The sequence below is a fragment of the Silene latifolia genome, chromosome 7 (genome assembly GCF_048544455.1).
Source record: "Silene latifolia isolate original U9 population chromosome 7, ASM4854445v1, whole genome shotgun sequence".
NCBI lineage: Eukaryota > Viridiplantae > Streptophyta > Magnoliopsida > Caryophyllales > Caryophyllaceae > Silene > Silene latifolia.
In genome coordinates this window covers 39,770,963-39,796,678 of record NC_133532.1, presented here as the reverse complement: position 1 = coordinate 39,796,678, position 25,716 = coordinate 39,770,963, and the positions used below count along the sequence as shown (strand labels likewise).

Genomic DNA, 25,716 nt, shown 5'->3' with positions numbered 1-25,716 from the left:
ATATATATATATATATATATATAGAGGTAAGATCTAATGAGTCCCTTACCTCACTTAAGTCCTTAAGTCCTTATAAGGACCCTTAGATGGACAACATCTATGGTGGAGATTATTTACAAAATGTAGGCCAAAAAAAAAAAGGGAAAAGCATGGCTATGAGAGAGGACAACAATTCCTTTCAAAACAATTGTTCTTACCAATGATTATTTCCGGTTACAAAAACATATATCCTTTGTACTATGTTTCCACTTCCCACATTCTTCCTTCCTCAACACACTTAATTTCAGTCTTTTTCTTTCTTTCTTCTCTCTAAAACTGGGTTCTTTCATCTCCAAACGAAGATAAAGTTCTCTCTAAATCCTCCAAATCAGCGTAAACATGCAAATAATAGATGGCATCAATGGTATTTCTTCATTTTATTAATTGTTTTCAGTCACATTTTCATATTTTTCAGTTGAATAGGAAGGATGAAGGTAAACATTACAGTTTTGCATATTTGCATGTCATTGAATTTGTTCATTCTTGTTTTGATTATTTGTTACTGGGTTTGAAATGAACATTGTTAGAGTTAAATCTTCCCTCACAATGGTTTACATTAATTTGGGTTTAAATTTGCATGAACGCATCCTGACAACATTTACATGAACATTTTAGTTGTAGTTTTACATTTACACTTTTTATTGTTATATTTTTTATGTGAGTTAGCATTCTGACAACATTTACACTTTTATTGACATTTACACTTTTAAAGCGTCACATTTACACTGCATTATTGCTCACGTTTACACTTTTCCTGTACTTTTAAATTTACACTTTTTTATTGTTATAGTCAACTTTGCATTTTAATTGTTATATTTTTATGTGAGTTAGCATTTTTTCGACAACATTTACACTTTTATTGACATTTACACTTTTAAAGCCTCACATTTACATCAATGCATTATTGCTCACGTTTACACTTTCCCTGTACTTTTAAATTTACACTTTTTTATTGTTATAGTCAACTTTGCATTTTAATTGGTATATTTTTTATGTGAGTTAGCATTCTGACAACATTTGCACTTTTATTGACATTTACACTTTTAAAGTCTCACATTTACACCGCATTTACACGCTCACGTTTACACTTTTCCCGTACTTCGTATACATGCACACTTTACATCATAATACATTTTCACTTGAATCCCCTATAACTTAACAATTACACTTCTAATTACTTAGCATTTACACTTTACAATTCATAACATTTGCATTTTTATTGTTATATTTATGTTGACATTTCCACTTTTGTTGACATTTACACTTTTAAAGCATAACATTTACACTCGCATTCTTTGCTCACGTTTACACTTTTACACTTTTGTTGACATTTACACTTTCAGACAATCACATTTACTCTTTTTGCTATAGTTTTACATTTACACTTTCTGTTATAGTCACCTTTTAATTGTTAATATTATAGTTTTAATTTGTGTTGGCATTCTGAAAACATTTACACTTTTGGTGTACTTTACACTTATAAAGAATCACATTTACACCGCATTTCTCACGACATTTACACTTTTGCTGACATTTACACATGACATTACAAAGACATTTACACTTTGTTTCTACTGACATTTACACTTACACTTTTGGATGTTTACTTTTACTATAGTTTTGACATTTACACTTTTTCTGACATTTACACATGACATTACAGCACATTTACACTTTGTTTCTACTGACATTTACACTTACACATTTGGATGTTTACTTTTACTATAGTTTTGACATTTACACTTTTGATGACATTTACACTTTCGAACAAAAGACATTTTCACTTTGTTTCTACTGACATTTACACTTACACTTTTGGATGTTTATTTTTACTATAGTTCTGACATTTACACTTTTGATGACATTTACACTTTTACAACATTTGGAAAATTTACACTTCATATCTCGAGAACATTTACATTTACACTTACACTCTGCACGTTTACGGACTTGGTAAAACAGAATGGGGTTCAACCCGACAGTGCAAGAGCTGTGTAAGGAGGTGGAGAAGAGGTTTACACCGTACATCGGCCAGGAGTTTGGGGGTGTTGATGATGCAGTGACTTTTTATAAGATATACGCCATTGCTTGTGGGTTTGATGTACGTAGGTACACAACAAAAAAATGGCGTGGCGGTGAGATCAAGTCAAAGCTCGTTGTCTGCAATCGAGAAGGTTTCGCTCACAAGAAGCCCAGAAAAGATCAGGATGGCGGACTGGATGGGGAGAATTCAAAGAGGATATTCAGGGTCACTAGAGTTGGGTGTAAAGCGAGGATACGACTATATATGAAGAATGGTGTTTTAGTAATTGACCGGTTCCACGAGGGTCACAATCACGAGCTTATCTCACTTCGGACGATGGTTCCATAAATTGTCGCGTAACATAACAGATTATCACAAGATGATAATCGTGTCAAACTCAAGGGTTTGTAATACATAATCACTCTCTATACTAAATAAATAATTCCATTCATGTTATTTTTATCCGACGTATCTCGTTAATGATTAATTGGCAAAATGAAGATAGGAGCAACAAAAACATACAGAATCTGCAAAGAACAAGTGAATGGATACGAAAACATTGGAGCAAGCTTAAATGATTTTAAGAACTTCCATAGGGATGTTAAATGTTTCATTCACGAACGGGATGGTCAGTTGTTTGTTGACCATTTCAAGGAAATAACTCAAACAAGAATAGGTTTCTACTTTGACTATGACCTTGACGATGATGGCAGCCTACGTAGGGCCATATGGGCGGACGGTACCGCCCGAGATAATTACAAAATTTTTGGTGATGCGGTGTCATTCGACCCAACTTACTCCACCAATAAGTATTCTATGGTATTCACACCATTCACAGTGTTGACCACCATAAACGATCCGTGACGTTCGTGGGGCTCTAATTGCAAGGGAAGATTATGAGTCGTTTAATTGGGTTTTCAGCCGGTTTTTAATAGCAATGGGAGGTAAGGAACCCGAGTACATAATTACGGATCGGACCTGGTATTATCAAATCTGTCCCTCTTGTTTTCAAGACAACGCCATCGCTTCTGTATGTGGCATATAATGAACAAAATGCCAAATAAGTTTGGCGTATCGAGAAGCGACTATAATGACTTCATCTGTAAAATTGATGACATTATATGGGACGATGAGCTTGAGGCAGCAGAATTTGATGGTCTCTGGGAGCAAATAGTTCAAGATCATGGTGTTGGCGTAAATGATTGGTTTGCAGATACATATGCTATAAGGGGACAGTGGGTGATGGCGCATTGCAGAGACTTGAGGATGGCGTCGATTATGAGGACAACTCAAAGATCAGAGAGCGAAAATAGCTTTTTCAAGAGGTTTGAACACAAGTCAGGAACATTGGTTGAGTTTTGGATGCGTTTTGAGAGCGCTATGGACCAACAAAGACATACACAAAAGCAGCTTGACAACATGGATAAGCACTCGTCCGCAACAAATAAATCAACACATCTGGCATTAGAGATTCATGCTGCAAAGGTGTACACATATTCAGCTTTCAACACATTCAAACAAGAAGCCTTCTTCTCAATTGATACATGTAGAACAGAGGTTTCACCGAGAGAGGCGAAATAGAGATAACTATTGTCAAAGATTCAACCAGAAAGAAGAATTTTGAAGTTGTGTACAGACATTTAGTTTACACTTCCTATGACATTTACACTTTCTGTTTTTACCTCTTTTAAATTCCTATAACTTAACATTTACACTTCCTATAACTTAACATTTACACTTCTAATAACTTAACATTTACACTTCCCATTAGTTTACATTTACACTTCCTATTAGTTTGCATATACACTTCTATTAACTTAACATTTACACTTTACAATTGATGACATTTACACTTTACATCATATGACATTTACACATGTAAATCCCCTATAACTTAACATTTACACTTCCTATTAGATACCTTAACATTTACACTTCCTATTAGATTACATTTACACTTCTAATTACTTAGCATTTACACTTTACAATTCATGACATTTACACTTTAGTTCATTACATTTACACTTCTAATACCTTAACATTTACACTTCCTATTAGATTACATTTACACTTCTAATTACTTAGCATTTACACTTTACAATTCATGACATTTACACTTTAGATCATTACATTTACACTTCTAATGACTTCACATTTACACTTTACAATTCAATACATTTACACTTTACATAAGTCTCACTGTTTTTAACGTTCACACTTACATGATAGCTTTATCTGATGACGAAGGTACACGTAGAGCAAGCTGCAGTTGTACGATGTTTGAAAGAACCTAATCCTATGCCGCCATATAATATGGATTTTTTCAAAAAGTGGGCTAAAGACTATACCAGAAGATTATGTTCTGAATAGATGGATGAAAGAGTATCTCCGATTAAGGATTTTCACATCTAATGGTGAAGGAACAGAAAACATGCAAGTCATCGATGAAAAACAAATTGCAATGTCAATAATGTGGTCAGAAGTTCATGAAGCTGTAGGACTCCTTCGAGACAAAGGAATAGCTGATGTTGACAGCTTTTCCACTGTAATTAGATCATTTAGACAGTCCCTCTCACCATTAGAGGAAGTGTTGAATAAAAATCAACAAATGGAGAAATTTCTGAATTGTACGGCATGTGAGGTAGTGACGATATTGCCACCAAAGAATTCAAAAACAAGGGGACCGGAAAAAGATTGCTTTGTCGACAAAAAAAAAGCAATGGTGTTGGCTAGGAAACCCAAACGTAAGTGTAAGAATTGCAAGAGAATGGCAAATCACGACAAGAGAAACTGCCCTAACCCCTTCTCAGCACACACACCATTGTGCGAAGGGTCGTCTGAACCAGAAGAGGATGAAGGAGAGGAGGAGGAAGAGCTGGAGTCAGGAGAAGAATAGACGTCGATCGGTGACAAGTGTTGCTTTATATATTTTGAGTGTGTAACTTAAAACTTTGATGTGCTATAACTGGAGCGGGCGATAAGGAATTGGTCTCATGGCAACAGAAACTTTGAAATGCAGTTGGTGTAACTTTTAGTAACACCAACATTAGAGTTACACCGCATAAGACCAAAATCTCTCTGTTTTATTAGATAGCCAAACATTGTGTTACTTGAACTTATTTTGGATTACTTATGTTATTTCAAGTAACAGTTACACTTATTTTCAAATAACTGGTGTTAACATTTACACTTCCCATGTCAGCACATTTACACTTCCAGTAACTTCACATTTACACATACTATATCCTCACATTTACAATTTGAATATCTTCACATTTACACTTCCAATTTACTCGTGTTAACATTTACACTTCCCATGTCAAAGACATTTACACTTCCAAAGAACTTCACATTTACACATACTATATCCTCACATTTATACTTCTCCTATATTCAAATTTACACTTCCTATTTGTTGTTAGTTACACTTTTTTGTTCACATTTACACTTGGGCTGTCACCACATTTACACTTCCCATGTCACCACATTTACACCGCATTCAATTTAAATTCAGGTGTGTTTATATTCAAACTTTCAGTATGTTAAAGTTGACACTGACATTGTTAACATTTACACTTTAAGTGTGTTAACATTTACACTTAAAGTGTAAATGTGACTAAATTACAAGTGTGATAACAGTTACACTTGCAATTTAGTCACATTTACACTTTGAATAAACTATGACTATAAATGCCAACAATTACACTTCATTACTGTAAAGCTTCATTAGTGTAATTTACAATTACACTTCATTACTGTAAAGCTTACACTTGCAAAACATTATTTACTAAGTTCAAGAGTGCCAAACAAAATACATTTAAAAAAAAAATGTCCACAAATTGTTCACTTTTTCGACAACACACCTAATTTTGCGCTTCTTTTGTAACTTGGCCCATAAATCTTCTTTTCCAAATGATAAACCCATTCAACTTTGCTTCAAAAATGTCTCTGTTGACATTTATGTCAGCTAGAACAAGCGTCGCCACCAACTCGACTACCAAGTACCGTCGATTCCTCTTCCTCTCCAAGTCCGGATGCTCAAAAGGTAGACCCTCGTACATCAAAGATATACATCATACGAAAAACCCCCGATTCTCGTTATGTTAGGAAGGGTGTTTGGCGCCTGAACGGGATTTGCCGATGCTCAAAGCTAGTAATCTCATATCCCCCGTCCGTTCGACGTCCAAATAATCGCTAACAAATGATGCCACTTGGCGAGTAACATTGCACATCTCGGGCCGATCCCAGTTGGCATGATGTTGGTAGTCAAGGAGATCCACAGTTTGTTGTCCAAAATTTATACACACGCATGCAAAGTGCCCACCAATGTTGACAAGTACGAAGATAAACTCGGCATTCAGGTTGAAAGTTTTATCACGATCCTGGATGAAGGTATCCCAAATGTGATACAACCGATCGGTGATGTCATTAGATCAGAGCCTGCTTCACGTATATCCATAAGCTTGCATGATACATTCCTGTCGGGAGTGAGTGAGACTTCATAATAAAAGAAAGAACTAATGTATAACTTTGAGGCTTTGTGCGCCGGGAGAAGGGGGGGGGGGTGTACCATATGACGTATCCCAAAGAAGGCCATCCTAGGAAGTAAGTGTTCAGCAGACTCCAAATGGTTCAAAGAAAAACAGCCCACGACTCAATGACAACAGCGACATTACAACCTCGGAAGCATGGTCATGATGTCGGACCGGCCATGAAATCGTCGCATGCCCTCTTGTACCAAGAGATTGATTCACCGAATAAAACACACGTATAATAGTAAGAAATTGAGAAGTAGTTACAAATTAAATATCGTAACGAATTGGCCCCGTTTATAAGAGACAGCGAACTAACGAATTTTCAAAGTTGTAGTCGTCTAACAGGCAATAGTCCACCGCATGCTTTCGACGTGATCGAATACCCCTGACCAGACTTTGATTGTTCCGTAAGAAGGTCGAGACAACAAGAGTTTGCGTACCAGCAGCCCCACACGATCAATTGAGCAACCCAAGCCATCCCCCGCCCGGGACGGCCTCCGTACGGTGACAACGGTTGGCTACCCGACGATCGCGGACGCTGAACAACAGCGGGTCGCTTTCCGCTGTATGGCTACGATTGACCACGGGCTTCCTTCTACGCGTTTAGGGGTGGGACTCGCAACACGAGGTCGTTTCATCGTACGTAATCTCTTCCTCATCGTCCGTACTCCGCTCGTGCAACATTGGAGACCAGGTTTTCCAAATGGGTTCGACCTTGACCATACTTTTCTCTGAATTGGGTTATCCTTGAGCGAACGCTCTCCCTCACTTTGTTATGGTCACTCAGGATAAGAATCGACACCACTTCAGCCCGGACGAGGTTCAGAACGTCCATCTCACCTAAGGCGCAGTCAAATAGCTTCCCATTGAAAAGCAGCATGTGTATCATCATGTACACCCCGCAATCAAACGCAGAATAACCCGTGCCTTGCCATTTAAATTCGACATTCACAAATTTGAACCCAGCAACCTTTGATCCTCTGACAAACCCTTTAGACTCCAGATACGCACCCATTAAATCACACTGTAAAAGGAATTAAAAAAAAAAGTCAATTGAAAAACAGTGTTTACAATTCCAGAATACATCAACACTGAAGAACAAATTACGGAATGCTATTTATAATTATTACCGCAATGCGGGAAATTCCAAAATATGGAAGCTTCTCAAAATCATCGTCGTATCGACGGTTGTCCAAATACTCTATCTCGCTTTAAACGAAGTTTATGCATGCACAAAATGTAATGATCATTATTGCCGATAAGATCGGGATGAAGACTCAGCGGGTGTGACAACAAAGACATAAAAGATACACTCAGTAAAAAATTCAGATTTACTTTTTCAATAATTCGTCACATTTACAGTCCCTGTGTCATGACATTTACACTTTCCATATATTCACATTTACACTACATATGTCATGACATTTACACTTCGTATTTAGTCACCTTTACACTACCCGTCTCATAGCTTTTACACTTCACTATATCTCACATTTACACTTCCAAACTGCTGACATTTACACTTTCCATATTCACATTTACACTTTAAATGCGATCACATTTACACTTCCTGTTTAGTCACCTTTACACTCCCTATGTCATCACATTTACACTTTCTATATGTTCACATTTCCACAATACATACATCATGGCATTTACAGTTCACTGTGTCTCACGTTTACACTTCATATGTCATGACATTTACACTTTACATATTTTCACATTTACACTTTATGTGTGCTGACATTTACACTTTCTATTTAGTCACCTTTACACTCGCTATGTCAATATATTTACACTTTCTATATAATCACATTTACACTATACATCATAACATTTACACTTCACTACGTATCACATTTACACTTCATGTTCCATGACATTTACACTTTCTTCTTAATCACATCCAGGCATTTACACTTTCTGTGAAAATCACATATACACTTTCGGTGTGATGACATTTACACTTCACAATAGGTCACATTTACACTTACCATATCAGATCCAAGTTGAAATGGAGACAAACAGGATTGAATCCAAGCATCCCACCCAGCCCAGATTTCGTCCTTTTTGTCAAGAACAATGCCTTTCTTCTTGGCTTTCCAAATTTCCAAAGCGGGCTCTGTTCAAACAAACGGCAGCGCTATTAAATTTAGACACTTACTAATCAATTAAATTGGAACTATAAAAATTGCATTGAGTGAGGATAGGGCAAGTACAGTGTGACTAAGCCCGAAGAAACAACGAGAGGATGCAATCGTGCGGTTTGGTCGTACATCATCTTATTGATTAGTAGGCACCAACAATCGATTACAGAATTCATAACTTCCTGTCCAGGTTCAAGGGTTAACATGTCTTCCCGTGACACGAAGAAAAAGTCTGAAAAAACTGCCAATTCTTCCCTACAAAAAAAGTTTGATTTATATAAGGCAAACATGGTTACGACAACATATAAGTATTAATATGTTTAACATAGAAATTAATCGACTCACCCTTTCAACCAAGCTTCTGATTTATTAAATACGTAGTCCAGGACGTATTTCCTTTCCTTAAAAACACCCCTAAATAATTTCTTATTCAAATTTGCAGTCTCACAAGAACAAAGCCCTGCTCGGCATGGGTTCCCCACAATCCATGGTGCAAGTCAGATTCTCAGGGACCACTTCCATGCACTGTAAGGGCTCAGGTGAATGAAATAGGAAAGGGTGGTGATCCATATTACTACGGGGGACATAAATTTCCCGACCATCCGCGGGAACGGCTGGTTGAGAAGGGCCTGCCACATCAGTCTTTCCAAAATCCTCACCGAACCCCCTTAAACGCCTCGGCTAGCTCTGCAAAGAGATATAAACGTACACTGAAATTCCGGCAACTTAAACTCGGAGGATGGTGCTTCAACAATAACCTTATCTGAACCCTCTGCAACATCCATGGGCTTGTCATCATTCTGAAATGAACCAGGGCAACCAGGTTGTTCAGTAGGGCCCTCACCTTCCTCGTTGACCATGCCACTACCAATCTCTAAACCTTCTTGCGATGCATCTTCACGCACTGTGGTCGAAACAACGCCAGGCTCACCATCCGGTGCTTTCGTACCACTGACTTGGTGTCGGTCAACGAGCTGTTCCACTCCCGGTGCACCGCTAGCTTCCACAGCCTCACCAGGCACTAGTCCAACCCCGAGTGGTTCGGGCCGCGGCAGGCCCCCGCTCTTGGGACGGCTCCATGTCCATGCCCTGCACAGCCTCATCCTGGACTGTCAGTGCACCACCCTGTGCCACTTCAATGTCACCGCTGTCTGACAACTTTTTCAGCGCATTATCGATATCAGCTGTCGCTATAAATTTCAACTCAAATGAAGATGATCCATCTTCAATTGACGGGACTACCACATCCACACCCACCTTGTTTACTACTTTTGAAGAAGACGGCTCCCCTTCGCCAAAACAGCCCCCGTTCTTGAGCCACCTCCATATCCATACCCCCGCACAATCTCATCCTCACCTATCCGTACGCACCCTCCGCCACTTCACCACCACCATCCCCAACATCTGCAAACCTTGCAGCGCATTATCAATATCGCAAAAAATAAATTTTAGTTGAACCAAGATGAACCATCTTCAGTTGACTGACCTACCACATCCGCATCACCCTTATTCGTTGCTTCTGACTTACACTTCTGGACAACATCTTCAGTTTTCTCTGGGCCACCACTAGTGTCAGGCACTTCCCCTCCCAAACTTTCCTGCTCCTCGTTCAATGAGGACTTTGTGTACGCTTCTTCAACTTCATCCGGGCTATAAATTTTCTCTAGAATCTGCCGATCAGTGTATTGAGTCAAGTCGTCGGTTAAATCTAGCCCGCATTCCTCTTCCTCTCGTCGACAGGCTTCGTTAAGTTCAGCGGTGTTGTAGAAATCAGCGGTCTCCATTACCTCTGACATCGCCGCATCACCTGCTTTATCATGTAAATCAGAATCTTCTGCAAGTGATACAGGCTCTACAGTAGGCGTAAACTCAAACTTAGGAGCCTTCGTCTTTTTTTTCTTGCTTGCCTTTGTTTTTTTCTTGGCCACCTTCCCAACATCTGACAATGAGGGAGCGTTATCATTATACTTTTTCATTTGGGAAGCTAAATTTCCAACTTCTTCAACATATTCCTTCACCTTTGCTCCTTCAAAAAAAGCTTGCGTCGCTTGTGAAGGAACAAGATCAGTTGAAGAAGTAGCACCTGTTGTTAATTTCTTAAGCATTTCAGCTGCATCCGTATACCAGGAATAGAAGGCCACAGCGTTCCTTTGAATCTTCAAGTACAGCTCGTGTACACCCTACAGTTGGTAACAAAAAAAGATTTAAGACTCTAGATACACAAAATATACCTGCTCAATATATATATATATATTAAATAAAAATATGCGATTAATTAAACATTCATAACATAAATCTTACATCTACAGCCCTAGCTTTCAACTCATCGTCATCTTCAACACCGGGAGGGAGTTCAATCTGAATAAACTTCTTATCGGGTGATGTACCCGACGTTGAAATCAGAAGAGGCGTGGGGCTTGCCAATGGCGCCTTGGGCACGCCAGCTATAGCCAACATCGTATTACCAGTGTCCTTCTCATCAGGGGTCTTGTTTTGACATCGCGGGTACATCACCTTCGACAAAGTTAGGCGACCCAGTGGACCCACGTCCAACTCATCCTTTAACCTCTTCGATAGAGTTTTCAGATCCCAATGCTGAATAAGTGGAAGGCCATCTGGGCAACTCTTGCCACGGTAATCATACCGCTGAAAATAAGTAATCATAAGGAAAGGGATACAACCAAGCAGATGTGACTGCACATTGCGAGCCTCGGCTGCAGCATTAGCTAGACATTCCAATACATACGAGCACCAGTCATACTCCGGTATGGCACTCACATCTTCAACCACTTTCAAAAGTTTGATTTCAATGCCGTTGTTCAATGTCGGCGCAAGGAATGATGAAATGCTAAGAAGCACAAACAAAGTGCGTAATTCATCGCCTCCATCTTTGAATTGCTCTGACTCAATATAATTGAAGACGTCTCCTAAAGGAATAGAATCAGAATTTGATTTCACTTTGAACTTTTTGCGCCACAGTTGTTTTATGCGCACATATTTTTCATCTTTAGCACCAGGCATGTGTCCAGTAGGTACTATTTCCATCTCTCTCTCACCAACAGGTAACATGAAACAGTCATAGACATCGTACTTAGTAACCATAAACTCCTTCAACTCCGACGCCCTGAAAACATGAGAACCATCGCTAAAAGCCTCAAGAAATTCAGGAACATGTGAAAGCGGGAAACTTCTGAGTTTAAGATGAAGCAGCCCCCCAAATCCAATCCTCTGTACAGCAGCTCGTTGGGCAATGTTAAGCTTACCAATAAGCTTGTGAAGCCGGTTGGGGCGACACTTGACGGAAACAGTAGGGGTAACTTCTGGTTGTTGTTCACCTCCGGTACTTCTCCATCGATACCATCCGAATCAGAACAAAAAGTACATAAGAAATGCACAATGATCGAGTCAACCTATAACAGTCTACACATTTACATTTACACTTACTCTATCCTCACATTTACACTTCCAGTATCTTCACATTTACACTTCCACTTTAGTCAGATTTACCCTTTATTTATTCACATTTACACTTCTCCTACACTCACATTTACACTTTCATTATCTTCACATTTACACTTCCACTTTAGTCAGATTTACCCTTTATTTGTTCACATTTACACTTACTCTATCCTCACATTTACACTTCCATTATCTTCACATTTACACTTCCACTTTAGTCAGATTTACCCTTTATTTGTTCACATTTACACTTACTCTATCCTCACATTTACACTTCCAGTATCTTCAAATTTACACTTCCAATTTAGTCAGATTTACCCTTTATTTATTCACATTTACACTTACTCTATCCTCACATTTACACTTCCAAAGATCTTCACATTTACACTTCCAATTTAGTCAGATTTACCCTTTATTTATTCACATTTACACTTCTCCCCGCACTCACATTTACACTTTCATTATCTTCACATTTACACTTCCACTTTAGTCAGATTTACCCTTTATTTGTTCACATTTACACTTACTCTATCCTCACATTTACACTTCCATTATCTTCACATTTACACTTCCACTTTAGTCAGATTTACCCTTTATTTGTTCACATTTACACTTACTCTATCCTCACATTTACACTTTGAATATCTTCACATTTACACTTCCAATTGAGTCAGATTTACGCTTTATTTGATAACATTTACACTTCTCCTATCCTCACATTTACACTTTCTGATTGTTCACATTTACACTTCTCCTATCCTCACATTTACACTTCGGCTGTCCTCACATTCACAGTCCCAATTACATCACATTTACAATCCCCAAAAACAGGCTCGATTAAAACCCTAACAAATACATTGTCACTACCCATCAATTCAGATTTACACTGTGAATTTAATTAAATATTCAAACACACAATAAAATCACAGAAATTGAAACACACAATAAAATTGAAACACGCAATAAAACAATTACGACTGAAGCATAAATTGCAAAATAAAAAAATTTAAACAAAGAAAAGAATAAAGGATGATCAATAAATTACCTTCAAACTGAGATAAAGAAACAAAGATAGGAACTACAAAGGTTTGAATGCGATAGAATACAGAAAAGAAATGGATTTGTTGTATTTGGTAAGCAAGAGAATGGAACAAAGAAGGAATAGAAAAGAAATGAAGAAATGTGAAATGAAAGACAGGAATAAGGAAGGACGGTTTTTTGAAATTATGAGGAGGTTGTATGATCAAGTGGAGGGAAGTTGAATAACGTGCAAGTGACTGAGGGGAAACATACATGCAGAATGAACAGTAAGTCTAATAGCCTAAGGAGAGAGGTAATTAGTCTACATATTATTTTAATGTTATAAGTTGCTTTTTGGTGTAATCTTAGCCATTCATCCTCACAATCTAAGGGCTATAAATGGGACTTATGGACTTAATGACTTAAGGTGGACTCACTTGATCCTTCCTCTATATATATATATATATATATATATATATATATATATATATATATATATATATATATATATATATATGATGTCTTGTTGTGGTTGAATTGAATCTATTGAGTTCGATGAACCCAACTGTGATTTATGCTTTGTCTTGGTATATGGTGCTGCTGATATATGCAGGTTTTTGAATGGCATGAAACAAATTTAATTTTTCAAAATATTAGGAGTTCGTAATAAAAACGGTTACTAAAAAAAACCGTTGTGAAGACCTTTCACAACGATTAATAAAAAAAACACCGTTGTGAATACCTTTCACAAATACCGCGCATAATATTCAACAACAGGTTTTAAAAGAAGAACCGTTGTTAAAAGTCTTCACAATTTTGGAGGGAAAGTTACAACAACGGGTTTTAAACTAAGAACCGTTGTTACTAACACTTTCAACAACGGGTATGTAGCATAAACTCGTTGTTAAAAGACTTCACAATTTTGGAGGGAAAGTTACAACAACGGTTATACATATGACAACCGTTGTTATATTATTCCCTCCAAATTTTTGAAACACTTTCCACAATGGCGTACACCCAATAACAACGGCTTTTAACCGTGGTGAATACTTTCGACAACGGTTTCATTAAATAACCAAACCGTTGTAAATACCTTCTACAACGGCCGCTTTAACAACGTCCGCTTTTTGTTTTTACAACGGTTTTTACCCGTTGTTATAGCCTGTATCTGTAGTAGTGTTCCTATCACATATGTGGGAGAAAAGATTGGTTTTCTTCTTATGAAGAATGTGAAGGAAAGATGGTTAGTTTGCCAAATGGTGATAAAGCAAAGATTGAAGGGATTGGTGAAGTTAAGGTGAGACTTCATGATGGCCAAGTTAGAAGATTTGGTGATGTTAGATATATACCAAACATTAGTAGAAATTTAATCTCATTAGGTAGATTAGATTCTAAGGATTGTACCATTCATGTTAAGAGTGGTGTTTTGGAGGTCACTAAAAAGGGTAAGGTGATTCTCAAAGGTAGAAAAGGTAAAACTAACTTATTCACATTTGATGGAAGATGTGTTGAAGATGGGTTAGTTCAAGGGGAGGTACTCTCAAGTGAAGGGGAGGTGCTTCCAAGTAAAGGTTTGGTCGCTCCGCTCGATGATTGACAAGTCCAAAGTAATGTTGGGCTTAAGGGGAGGTTCGTTGGGAAGTAATCCCAACATTAAAGATAGTAACATATAGAGTTCTTAATATGTTTAAGTTATGTTTAACTTACTACTATTTATGTTTTAGATGTTTATATAATTAGTAGTATGTAAATGTTAGGAGTTAGATTAGTAAGATATTAAGGCTCGTAATGTGGCTATGTTGGAGTTAGGACTTAGGACTTGTATATAAAGGTCATTAGTCAAGTTGGATTAGAAGTGAGTGTATGCTTAATATTCCGAGTTAAGCATAGTTGGAAATCTTGGCTAGTAGCTAAGTGTTTGAGGTTTGAAATTGTATTATTGTTAAGATTTAAGAATACTAATACAAGTTGGGTTGTGGTTAAGTCCATAACAAAATATTGTGTCTTTGCATCTTTATATTATTTGTACCAAAAACCCCAACAAACTTAACAGAAGAAGTAATCGTATAATTTGTATACTCAATTGTGTCTAATACAAAGAGATTATAGTTATATTTATACAAAGTAAAGATTGCGTATATACGGAAAGAAATATTAAAATTGTAAAGGAAAGGAAATAATCCCAAATTGCCATGTATAGAGGATTTGAGCCAATGGTTCTCTTGGTTGCAAACGGCTCTTTGATGGCAATGCTATTACCCCCCTTCAAGTTGGAGCGTGGAGGTTCGAGACGCCCAATTTGGACAAAAGATGCGTAAATGAAGCTCTTCCGAGGGCCTTGGTAAATTTATCTGCAAGTTGTTCCCTTGTATGGAGATATATTGGTGCGATAACACCCCGTTGAATTTCGTCGCGGATGAAGTGACAATCAACTTCTATGTGTTTGGTCCGTTCATGAAAGACCGGGTTTCTTGCTATATGTAGAGCGGATTGACTGTCACATGATAAGGAAATGGGTTGGGTGTGAGGTGTGCCGAGAAAAGCAAGGAGCCCTTTTAACCATTTAAGTTCACATGTTGTATAGGCCATAGCTCGGTTTTCGGCTTCGGCCGAGGAACAAGATACGGTCGTTTGTTTCTTGGTCTTCCAAGAAATGGGAGATGAGCCAAGGAACACGAGATAAGCCGTGATGGACCTACGGCTAAGAGGGCAGCTCGCGTAGTCCGAATCACATTAGGCATGGAGAGCAAGGTCGCTGTCGGAGCGGAGAAGAATACCTTGACCGGGAGAGTTTTTGATATAGCGAATGACTTGGATAGCGGCATCCCAGTGCTCGGTTGTGGGAGTGGTCATAAATTGAGCGAGAATATGGATGGAGTTAAGGAGCTCAGGCCGTGTAATAGTAAGGTAGACGAGGCGCCCGACTAAGCGTCGATAGGGTTGAGAATCCTTCATTGGTGGTGCGGTGGATTCGGCCAAGTGGTGGTTGGGTTCCATAGGGATGCTAGCGGGTTTAGCACCGAGCAGTCCGGTTTCTTGGATGATATCGAGGGCATATTTTCGTTGTGAGACGAAGATACCTGTGGTGTTCCGTGCAATTTGGAGCACAAGAAAGTATTTCATAGTAGCGAGATCTTTCATGTGAAAGCATGAGGAAAGGTAGTCTTTGAATTGGCGGATCATTAGAGTATCGTTACCGCAGATAACCAAATCATCAACATATATAAGGACGTGGACTACAGTTTTAGTGTTGGTCATGGAGTAAAGGGAGTGATCATACGGACATTGCTTGAATCCATATTGAGTGAGGGCCGAAGCAAGCTTGGCATACCAACATCTCGGAGCTTGTTTGAGCCAATATAAGGATTTACGTAGTCGACATACTTTACCCGCCGCGGATGAGGAGAAACCGGGGGTGGCTTCATATAAACTTCCTCCGTCAAATTGCCATGGAGGAAGGCATTATGGACATCCATTTGATGGAGTTCCCATTTCTTAGCGGCAGCGAGAGCAAGAAGAGTGTTGCGCACAGTGACAAGTTTGACGGTCGGAACAAACATTTCATTGTAATCGACACCTTCAACTTGTCTATTTCCCATAACAACTAAATGGACTTTATACCGTTCAATTGTCCCATCGGCGTTGTACTTTATTTTATAAACCTATTTGGAACCAATCGCCTTTTTATTCGGGGGTAATTGTTCCAGTGTCCAAGTGTTGTTCTTTTCCAAAGCATCAATCTCGAGTTTCATTGCATTTCGCCAATGGTCATCCTGCATTGCATCATTAAACGTGCTAGGCTCGTAATTTTTAGTCACGGCCGTCAAGAAAGCTCGATGATTAGTAGAAAATTTAGAACTATTAATGTAGTGTGAAATAGGATACCGTGTACCTGATGATGATGAAGCGAGGAGAGAGTTGGTCGAGGGACGAGTAGGATTAACCACGAAATCTTTGAGGTTCGAGTTGGGAATTTTATTTCGATGACCACAGCCTAAGGTAGTGTCCGTAGGTTGTGGGTCGGGTATGGGAGGTGGGGTAGTGGAGCTGGTGATAGTGTCGAGAGGAGAGGCAACGGGGTCAGGTGAGCTGGTAGATGGAGCGGTAGTAGTGTCGATGATGGTGTCGATGAGGGTGTCGATGGGAGTGTTGGGGGGAGTTGTTTCGGGGATGGATGAGGTGACAACAACAAGCTGATCAACCGGCGTGAGGTCGTTGTCGAGGGAGTGAGTGATATAGTTAGGGTTGTGAGCATGGAGAGCAGCATAAGGAAAAGTATTTTCAACAAAAACAACGTCTCGGGATTCAAAGTATGTACCCGTGTCAAGGTCGTAAAGCCACCATCCTTTCTTGCCAAAAGGATATCCAATGAAAATACATTTACGACTCTTAGGGGCAAATTTATCGCGAGCCCGATTGAGAGTTTTCGCATAGGCAAGACAACCAAAAATGCGCATATGATCCATGGGTAGTGGTTTGTCAAATAACAATTCGTAAGGTGTCTTTCCATGAAGAAGGTTGGATGGGGTTCGGTTCATTAAGTAAACGGCGGTTAAAACGCATTCCCCCCAAAAATATTTTGGTAAAGAAGCTTGAAATAAGAGAGCTCGGGAAACATTTAAAATATGATGATGTTTGCGTTCGACCCGTCCATTTTGTTGAGGGGTGTCAACGTTTGAAGTTTGAAAGAGGACCCCATTTTCGTTAAAGAAAGGTAGAAGAGTCGAGAATTCGGTTCCATTGTCGGTACGTAAACATTTGATTTTCTTATTAAATTGTCGTTCTACCATAGCAAAAAAATTTAAAATCTTTTGATGAGTATCATTTTTGTGACGAAGTAAATATACCTGAGTGGAACGGGAAAAATCATCAACGATAGTTAAAAAATAGCGAGAACCACATGATGCGTTTTCAGAATAACGACCCCAAAGGTCACAATGAATGAGATCAAAAATAGAAGTAGCATTAGTCGAACTTAAAGGAAAACTAGAACGACTTTGTTTCGCGAAAAGACAAATTTCGCATGTTTTGCTGTGAAACGATGAAATAGTTTGATTATTATTATGCAAAAAAGGAATAAAACGATGAATGTTGGATGAAGGGTGCCCCAACCTTCGGTGCCACAACTCGCTTTTGTCAATGGAATCGACCAGGAAAGCTTTGGCCTCCTCACGTCGAACCCCTTTCAGGTAATACAATCCCTCGCGCTGCTCACCCGCTCCAATCACCATCCTCGAGAAACGGTCCTGGAGTAAGCAAAGTTTATGAGAAAATAGTATAGTTAGAGTATCATCAATAAGAAGGCTAGAAACGGAAATTAAATGACAATGTAAATTAGAAGCATATAATACATCTTTTAAAATTTAACGTGGTGATAGAACGATGTCCCCGCATTGAGTGGCACTTGCGCGATCACCATTAGGCAAGCCAACAGAAAGCGGAGATATAGTTCGAATATTAGTAAAATGAGAAAGGAATCCCAACATGTGGTGGGATGCTCCAGTGTCAATTATACAAGACGAGAGAAGGATATTACCGTTTAACTGATCCGTGGAGCATGCTTTATGGGACTGCCAAAGGTGAGCTAGCTCATTAAGCTCGGTTGGATTAAGAGTGTTTAAATCAATCTTATCGAAACCCGCAATAGGTGTCGATGTGGACGGCCCTGAGACGTAGTCTCGCCGACCATGTGAGCACGCGGAGGATGAGCAGCCTGGCATTTTTGTCTACTGCGTTCGTCGGGAACAAAAATTGCTTGACTCAAGTCAGTGGCGTCGGGACTGATATAAATACGGTCGTGTGGCCTATCTCTCCACCAATCCGAAAATTTGCCGGTGACACGAAAACAAGTTTTAAAATTGTGGCTGGGTCGTCGACAAGCAAGGCATGAGGGTTTAACGGGTTGAGAGGTCTCAGTGTTATCAAGACGAGGTGGTTGATTGGCCCTGTTTTCCCGAGACATCCCCCATGGATGTCGTCCCCCATAAGATGCAGTGGTGGCAAAAATCATAGGTTTGGGACGGGTTTCAGTTTGGGAATTGGTAGTATTACGCATACCTTCCTCTTGTAAAAGACGACTATAAATATGGTTCATATTGGGCAAGGGATCGGTGCCAAGAATATGAGATCGAAGGACAGTGAATTGGGCATCGAGACCCATAAGAAAGGAACGTACCCGTTTCTTTTCATGACGACGATCTAACAGTGTAACCAAATTGCAAGTGCAAGGATTACAAGCACATGCCGGAACGGGATCGCTTGTAAGCAAGTCGTCCCATAATTTCTTGACACGGCCGTAATACGACATGATTGTGTTGGAGCTTGTGTCCTCCACAAATTAGTGTGATAACATTTGTAAATCTCTTACAGGTTCACAAGGGTATACTTAGTATTTTAATCAGTTGATTAACGATTACCTAATAACGGTTGGCTTGCTAGAGAGTGACGTTATTATCATACAGATGGCGGTGATCAACTGGTCCCTAAAGGTCACACCTATAGTATGTGTTTGAGAGATGTGGTTATAGAAATATAATCACATTGATGCCTTATATGACTAAACAGTTAGTCAATGTGTTGATGAGACAATTATTTAATGAAGATTAAATAATATTAGTTGAGACGAATTAACTGTCAATTCGTAAATTGAATATAATAAGTTATATTTAATTAAATGTATGTAATGTTAGCTTGGACGAATTAATATGTTAATTTGTAATTAAATATAATCGGTTATATTTAATATCAACAAGATGAATGTGTCATAGTGGTAATAGTGAGGGTACTCAAACCAAGAGGTTGTGGGATCGATCCTCACTAGATGACAATTTATATTTAACACATTTTATACATTTTTGGAATAACCGAAAATAAGGAAATTGTAATCCTTATTATTTCGGTTTATGGGCCGAATGAAGGAAAGAATAAGATCTCGATTTGCCTTCTCTTTTTTCGGTTTTTATTAAGAGAAAGGTGAGATGTTTTTTCAACCCGAATTCATTCCAACCTAATCCTTGCCTCTCATCTCTACGAAAAACACAAAAACCTAAAAATTAATTAGTTAATTTTTGGATCGATTCTAGCATAATCAAAGGGCATTTCTCATATCGTCTTGGGTGCAACTGATAGGCGAATATCAACTTTGATATTGTTCTTAGGCCGTTTTGCTAGGACCGAAGGTTATTTCTTAATCCTTTACAATTTTGTTTATGCAATTTATTTTATGACTAGTTTCATCATGTTATAATTCGTTATAGTCCTAAAATTTAAAGGGATGCATACAGATAAATCCCACAAGTGGTATCAGAGCCAAGGCCACGAATTTTAATTTTGATGATTTTCATAAAATTGTTTGTAAACAACATAAGGGTTTCGAAAAAAAAAAAATAGGGTTTCGGTATAAAAAAAAAATTTTGCCGATTTGTTTTTTTTTTCTGCCGAGTTTATGCCTTTGTTGTTGATGATTATTTCCATTTCGATTTTTCATATTGTTGTTTAATCAGTTAACATAAACATAAGATAATGGAATCGTCATGTTGATGATATAAAAATTGTTTTTGCTATATAGTTTTTGGCATATAAAATTAATCATGTTTTATTAATTCATATGCTAATCATGTTTTAATAGCAACTATAAACGATTTTCTTCATCGAATTTATGTTTTAGGGCATTTTTGCCACAAAAGAGACATAAAAGAGGCATTAGGGTTCTTGTTTTAATTTGAGCCATGAAAAAAAAACTTTTTGTTACTGTTCACGTCTCGGTTACTATTCACTGTGGGCAGAAAATATAAAAAAAAAAATTTGTTGTTTAGTTTCGGTTTTTACAGAAAAACCGTGAAGAAGAAAAAAAAAACGGGTTGTTTTTGTTTTTTTTCAGTTTTACCGAGAAAAAAAAATAAATAAATTTTTTTCTGTTTTTTTTTGTTGTTTTTGCCGAGGCAATTAAAAAAAGGGGGGGTTAATTTTTGTTTTGTTTTGGCAAATTAATTATTGTGAAGCGGTTCATAATTAATAGATACCTAATTATTTTAAAGCAGTTTAAAATATTGATGGATTAAATTCATATTACAAGTTTAATATGAATTAAGTTTGAAATTAATGTGATTAATTGAGGAATTGTCACTTAATCTATAAAATATAATTAAAAGGCTAATGTTACATGGCAAATTAATTGTGACGTGGCAAATGTGACATGGCAAATTAAATGTGACCTGGCCAAGTAAATTGTGACGTGGCATGTGACATGACAAATTAATGTGATATTATTATTATTATTATTATTATTCTTAACTTATATATGTTTATTAAATACTCCATATGATATTATTATTATTATTATTATTATTATTATTATCATTATTTTAAATTATATATGTTTGTTAAATTTATGATATGATTAATTAAAAAATTAGAAAAGTGATGCTACAAATTCACCTATAAGTTTCATAATTTATCTATCTATATATCTATACAATATAATAAAAAAGACAACTTGAGTGTAATTTTTACTCCATATGACATTGCTAACAAATATAAAAAAAAACTTCAATAAGTAGCTTATTTTTTCAATTCCACAATCAAAACTTACTCTCATAATTAATGGTAAAATAAATTTAGAAAATTGAATGAAAAACCTTTTAAAATTCCACAATTTTACTTTTTTGAACCATCATGGAATAATTAATTTTTACAATTTACAATATAATTAAAAAGGCAACTTGAATGTCATTTTACTTCATATGGCATTGCTAATACATAAAAAAAATTAAATAAGTAGCTTATGTTTTCAATTCCACAATCAAAACTTACTCTCATAATTAATGGTAAAATAAATTTAGAAAATTGAATGAAAAGCCTGTTAGAATTCCATAATTTACTTTTTAAACCATCATGAAATTAATCTTTTCAATTATATCATTTGCTTTTCTCATTCATTTTTTTCCTCAATTCCCACTATTTGTCTTTCTATAAGTGCTTTTTTTTTATATCATTTATGTTACTACTTTTTTTTAAGGTGATTGATGGTCTTTAACCATTAATTTGTTATCAAATATATAATGTTGTGTACTTGTGCTATTATACTTTCTTGATCAACCTAATAAAATTGATATTTTTCTATTCATATGTTTAGTCATCTCTAACATATATGTTTTTCCTTTTCATTTGATATGTACCATTATCAAGGCATGTACGAAAAGGAAGCGTTCATGCACCTTCAGATAAATACTCAATAGTATGTTTTCTAAATTATACTCCGTATATTTTTTTGTTTATATGTTTTTTGAAATAAATTCTTTTATAATCTTTATTACTAATTTTTTTCTACATAGGATCATTTACTCAAGTTTAACAAGATTTCGATGAAATTCTTGTACTAACAATAAGGAATTTAACAAAGTTTATGAACCTTTTGGATTTCGATTGTGGGAATATCTTCTGTAGATTTATTTGAAATGAAAGCTCAATTCATATTTTATGGAGTAGAGACCGTTTGAATCATTTCTAATTTTTTTATATCCATATAATAAAATTATTATTATGATATTTTGTCAATAGAATGCATGTTACTAGATAATTCTTAGTTCTTTATTTTAGAATATATAAAAAATTTATGTGATTCAATCATAGACTTCAATCTAAATTACAAGATTCACGCATAAATGTTTATCTAATCATGTTCAACGACTTATTTTGCTCTTAGATAATGTTCAATTATTGGTATGCATGCTACATTCTTCGATTATTTTAGTTTTCCATTATTTTCATATGATAACGTGCATATGTCTTTGATACCTTACCATTAGAAATTTTCTGTCGCGCACACACACATATAAAATGCATTGTTTGTACCAATTCCCATTTGTCAAGTTTTTAAGACGGGTAGTTACCCATTGTCGTTTGCACAATTTATTTTAAAAATCTCGTGAAATTTTATTATATTTGACAAATTATAATGTGACGTGGCAAATTTTAATGCGACATGGATTATTAATTTATAGTTAATTAGCATTGATTTAATTCATTAATCTATAAATAAATATTTACAATATAATTTAAAGGTACCAAAAACGACAAATTTTAACGTAATATGGTAAATCTATACAATATTATAAAAAGATAAAACTAAGCATTTCACTAAGCCATGTCTCCTATCAAAAGTCATCTTGAATTTTCATGTGTCACATGCATGTAATTAAAGAAAATAAAATAAAATTTAAGTTGTACAATAGAATGTAATTTTTTTTAGCTTTTCTCTCCTTATTTATACTACCTAAACACATTGCCATATTTTTGTCTACAATTATAATCTCTTGCATTACCAGAATGTTTCAATTTCTCTACCTTAATACACCTTTGAGATTTTATTTCATATTTAAGCTTCCACAACCAATTCAAGATTATTTTTAGTTCACATAAAATCCTAATTGAATTAATTAATTCAATTTAGTTTTTATTGTATTTGGTTTTATAATAACTTTATGTAGCCATAATATATTTTGTGTTCGTATTTTAATTATAAATCATTCTAAATAATTAAATTAATTTTTCAATTTTCAATTTATTATTATAGTTTGATTGACTTTTAGTTTTTTGGCGGGTACATCTTCATTGAAGCGACATAAAACATTACATCTGACAATTCTTGGAAGATTTATTGCCAAAAGTTTTGTGAATTCTCCCAGATTATCTTTGCTGCAATAATTTTGCACGTAACACCTTTTTTTCCTTAATTTATGGTCAATGGGTCACAAGCCAAATAACTCAAAGTGTGTAAAAGATTATGCGCGAGTAAGTCAATAAGCTTAGACATTTTTGCCAATATAGTTTAAGGAGATATTTTAGAGTTGTAACTAATATTTTTACAAAGTATAACAATGTTTATTAGGTATACGTAAATATTTGTTACTTGTGTCATTCATAAGATGCATAATTAATTTTGCTCATTTATAGTAATAATTGTTCGAAATTCTAAAGTTATATTCTTTTACTTTACTCCTTTTGTTTTCCATAAATATAACCATACAACGTACTCGGAATAATTTGGGACACAAATATTTGATTTTTAATTATTTGATGTTGCGGGGTATTCTACATATTTTTAAAATATAACAGAGAATTTTAAAGAATATAAAATCCATTGAAATTGAGGGAATATAAAATTGTTGTAATATATAAGAAGTATAGCCGTTGTTAGGTACTAAAAATTTAGTACGTACTTGCAACACTTACACAATAATTTTAAAATGTTACCCTTGATCAACTTTTTATTGGTCAAGTATGAAGCTATTTGCACTATGAAATTGCCACGCGGGGCTTTAAAATCCTATCTATAATTAGAGGTCTAAAAACTCCGATTCATTCAATAAATAAAGAGAAATTAAACAAACGCTTAAGTATTTGTTGGTTAAGAAAACAATGCATATTCCATAATCTTTAAGTCGATTAAAACAATAAATTATTAACGATCCCGTGGTTTCCACGGGTTTCAAAACTAGTTTGTTAATTTAAATAGGTGGTTTGGATAAATTAATCAACATAATTAAGGAACTGTGTCATGTATGTTTAATTTATTTTTAGTTGATGCATTTTAATTTTGTTGAATGAATCGTTGAATGAATTAATTTACGTATTTTTACAATCGGTTGTAATTTGTAATACTTAGTGTGGCCTTAGTCAAATTATGTTTTCGTAATGAAGGAAACATAATTTTTTATGTAATTATGAGATCTCGAATCTCCTTTATTTTTCCTTTAGTTTTGGGTTTTGAAATTAGAATGTAATAAATAGGTTTATTATGTAAATTTATTTATTGTAATTTTCGAAGAAGTTAAAGATGGAGATTGGAGCTCACTCCCGCTACATGGATCAAGATGGAACATCGAGACAAGCATCTCGGGTCCAAGGATGGATTCCAAACTTGTATTTAATGTTCATTTTGATAGGATAGGCCACACTAGGACTTTTTATTGTTTTTACGTTTTTCATTCCTATTGCTTTTCATTCACATGATAGTTTATGCATCATATTCCGCCTAAAACTAAACCACCTACTACTAAAATGCATTAAAATTGACACATATAGGTTGTATGTTAGTTTTCATTAGACATACAGATGTCACATGTTTATTAAGCCATCATCTTAGTTTAATCATTCACGCATGCTAGATATTAGTTCACTTAAAATGAATTAAAATAAAGTTGATGGGATCTTCCTCTAAAACGGAAATTGAGATTAGTCTTTATAAGGGTAAACAACTATGAATCCCTTCTTCGTCGGTAGGCATAATATGACCCCTTCTACGTTGGGTAAGTAGTTTGTGTTGACTTAGTTTATCTCAACATTATAGTCCGAAGAGTTTCTCGTGATTATGATGGACTAAAGATAGAATTTACAGAAATTTATCGACCAAGAATTCTAACGGTAGAATTAGCTAAAAGGTTAGCTTATCAATTTACAGATAATTGAGTCTTGGGATCATTTATATAATTCT

General features: G+C 36.1%; 5 protein-coding genes across 5 annotated transcripts; 3 read left to right on the top strand and 2 right to left on the bottom strand.

The window, feature by feature from the left end:
- Window positions 1-2,002: 2,002 nt before the first annotated feature.
- On the top strand, window positions 2,003-2,410 carry LOC141589987 (protein FAR1-RELATED SEQUENCE 5-like). The gene has a single exon (XM_074410605.1). It carries the CDS (start codon window positions 2,003-2,005, stop codon window positions 2,408-2,410), a length of 408 nt encoding a protein of 135 aa, XP_074266706.1.
- Window positions 2,411-2,557: 147 nt separating this feature from the next.
- LOC141589986 (protein FAR-RED IMPAIRED RESPONSE 1-like) lies at window positions 2,558-2,926 on the top strand. The gene has a single exon (XM_074410604.1). It carries the CDS (start codon window positions 2,558-2,560, stop codon window positions 2,924-2,926), a length of 369 nt encoding a protein of 122 aa, XP_074266705.1.
- Window positions 2,927-10,192: 7,266 nt separating this feature from the next.
- On the bottom strand, window positions 10,193-12,100 carry LOC141589985 (uncharacterized). Its single transcript, XM_074410603.1, has 2 exons — window positions 11,046-12,100; window positions 10,193-10,924 (listed from the first exon to the last, which is right to left on the bottom strand). The coding sequence occupies exons 1-2, from the start codon at window positions 11,844-11,846 to the stop codon at window positions 10,193-10,195; spliced, it is 1,533 nt and encodes a 510-aa protein (XP_074266704.1). The 5' UTR covers window positions 11,847-12,100.
- A 2,363-nt stretch (window positions 12,101-14,463) lies between these two features.
- Window positions 14,464-14,820, top strand: LOC141589984 (uncharacterized). The gene has a single exon (XM_074410602.1). The coding sequence runs from the start codon at window positions 14,464-14,466 to the stop codon at window positions 14,818-14,820; it is 357 nt and encodes a 118-aa protein (XP_074266703.1).
- A 2,065-nt stretch (window positions 14,821-16,885) lies between these two features.
- Window positions 16,886-17,689, bottom strand: LOC141589983 (uncharacterized). The gene has a single exon (XM_074410601.1). The coding sequence runs from the start codon at window positions 17,687-17,689 to the stop codon at window positions 16,886-16,888; it is 804 nt and encodes a 267-aa protein (XP_074266702.1).
- Between the last annotated feature and the right edge of the window lie 8,027 nt (window positions 17,690-25,716).

Bases quoted from the DNA above. Each gene is read 5' to 3' on its own strand.
- LOC141589983 (XM_074410601.1), bottom strand. From the start codon at position 17,689: ATGGATCATATGCGCATTTTTGGTTGTCTTGCCTATGCGAAAACTCTC.
- LOC141589985 (XM_074410603.1), bottom strand. From the start codon at position 11,846: ATGGTTACTAAGTACGATGTCTATGACTGTTTCATGTTACCTGTTGGT. The intron at 10,925-11,045 runs GTAAGATTTATG...TACCAACTGTAG, and splicing joins TGAAAGCTAGGGCTGTAGAT to GGTGTACACGAGCTGTACTT.
- LOC141589986 (XM_074410604.1), top strand. From the start codon at position 2,558: ATGAAGATAGGAGCAACAAAAACATACAGAATCTGCAAAGAACAAGTG.
- LOC141589984 (XM_074410602.1), top strand. From the start codon at position 14,464: ATGGTTAGTTTGCCAAATGGTGATAAAGCAAAGATTGAAGGGATTGGT.
- LOC141589987 (XM_074410605.1), top strand. From the start codon at position 2,003: ATGGGGTTCAACCCGACAGTGCAAGAGCTGTGTAAGGAGGTGGAGAAG.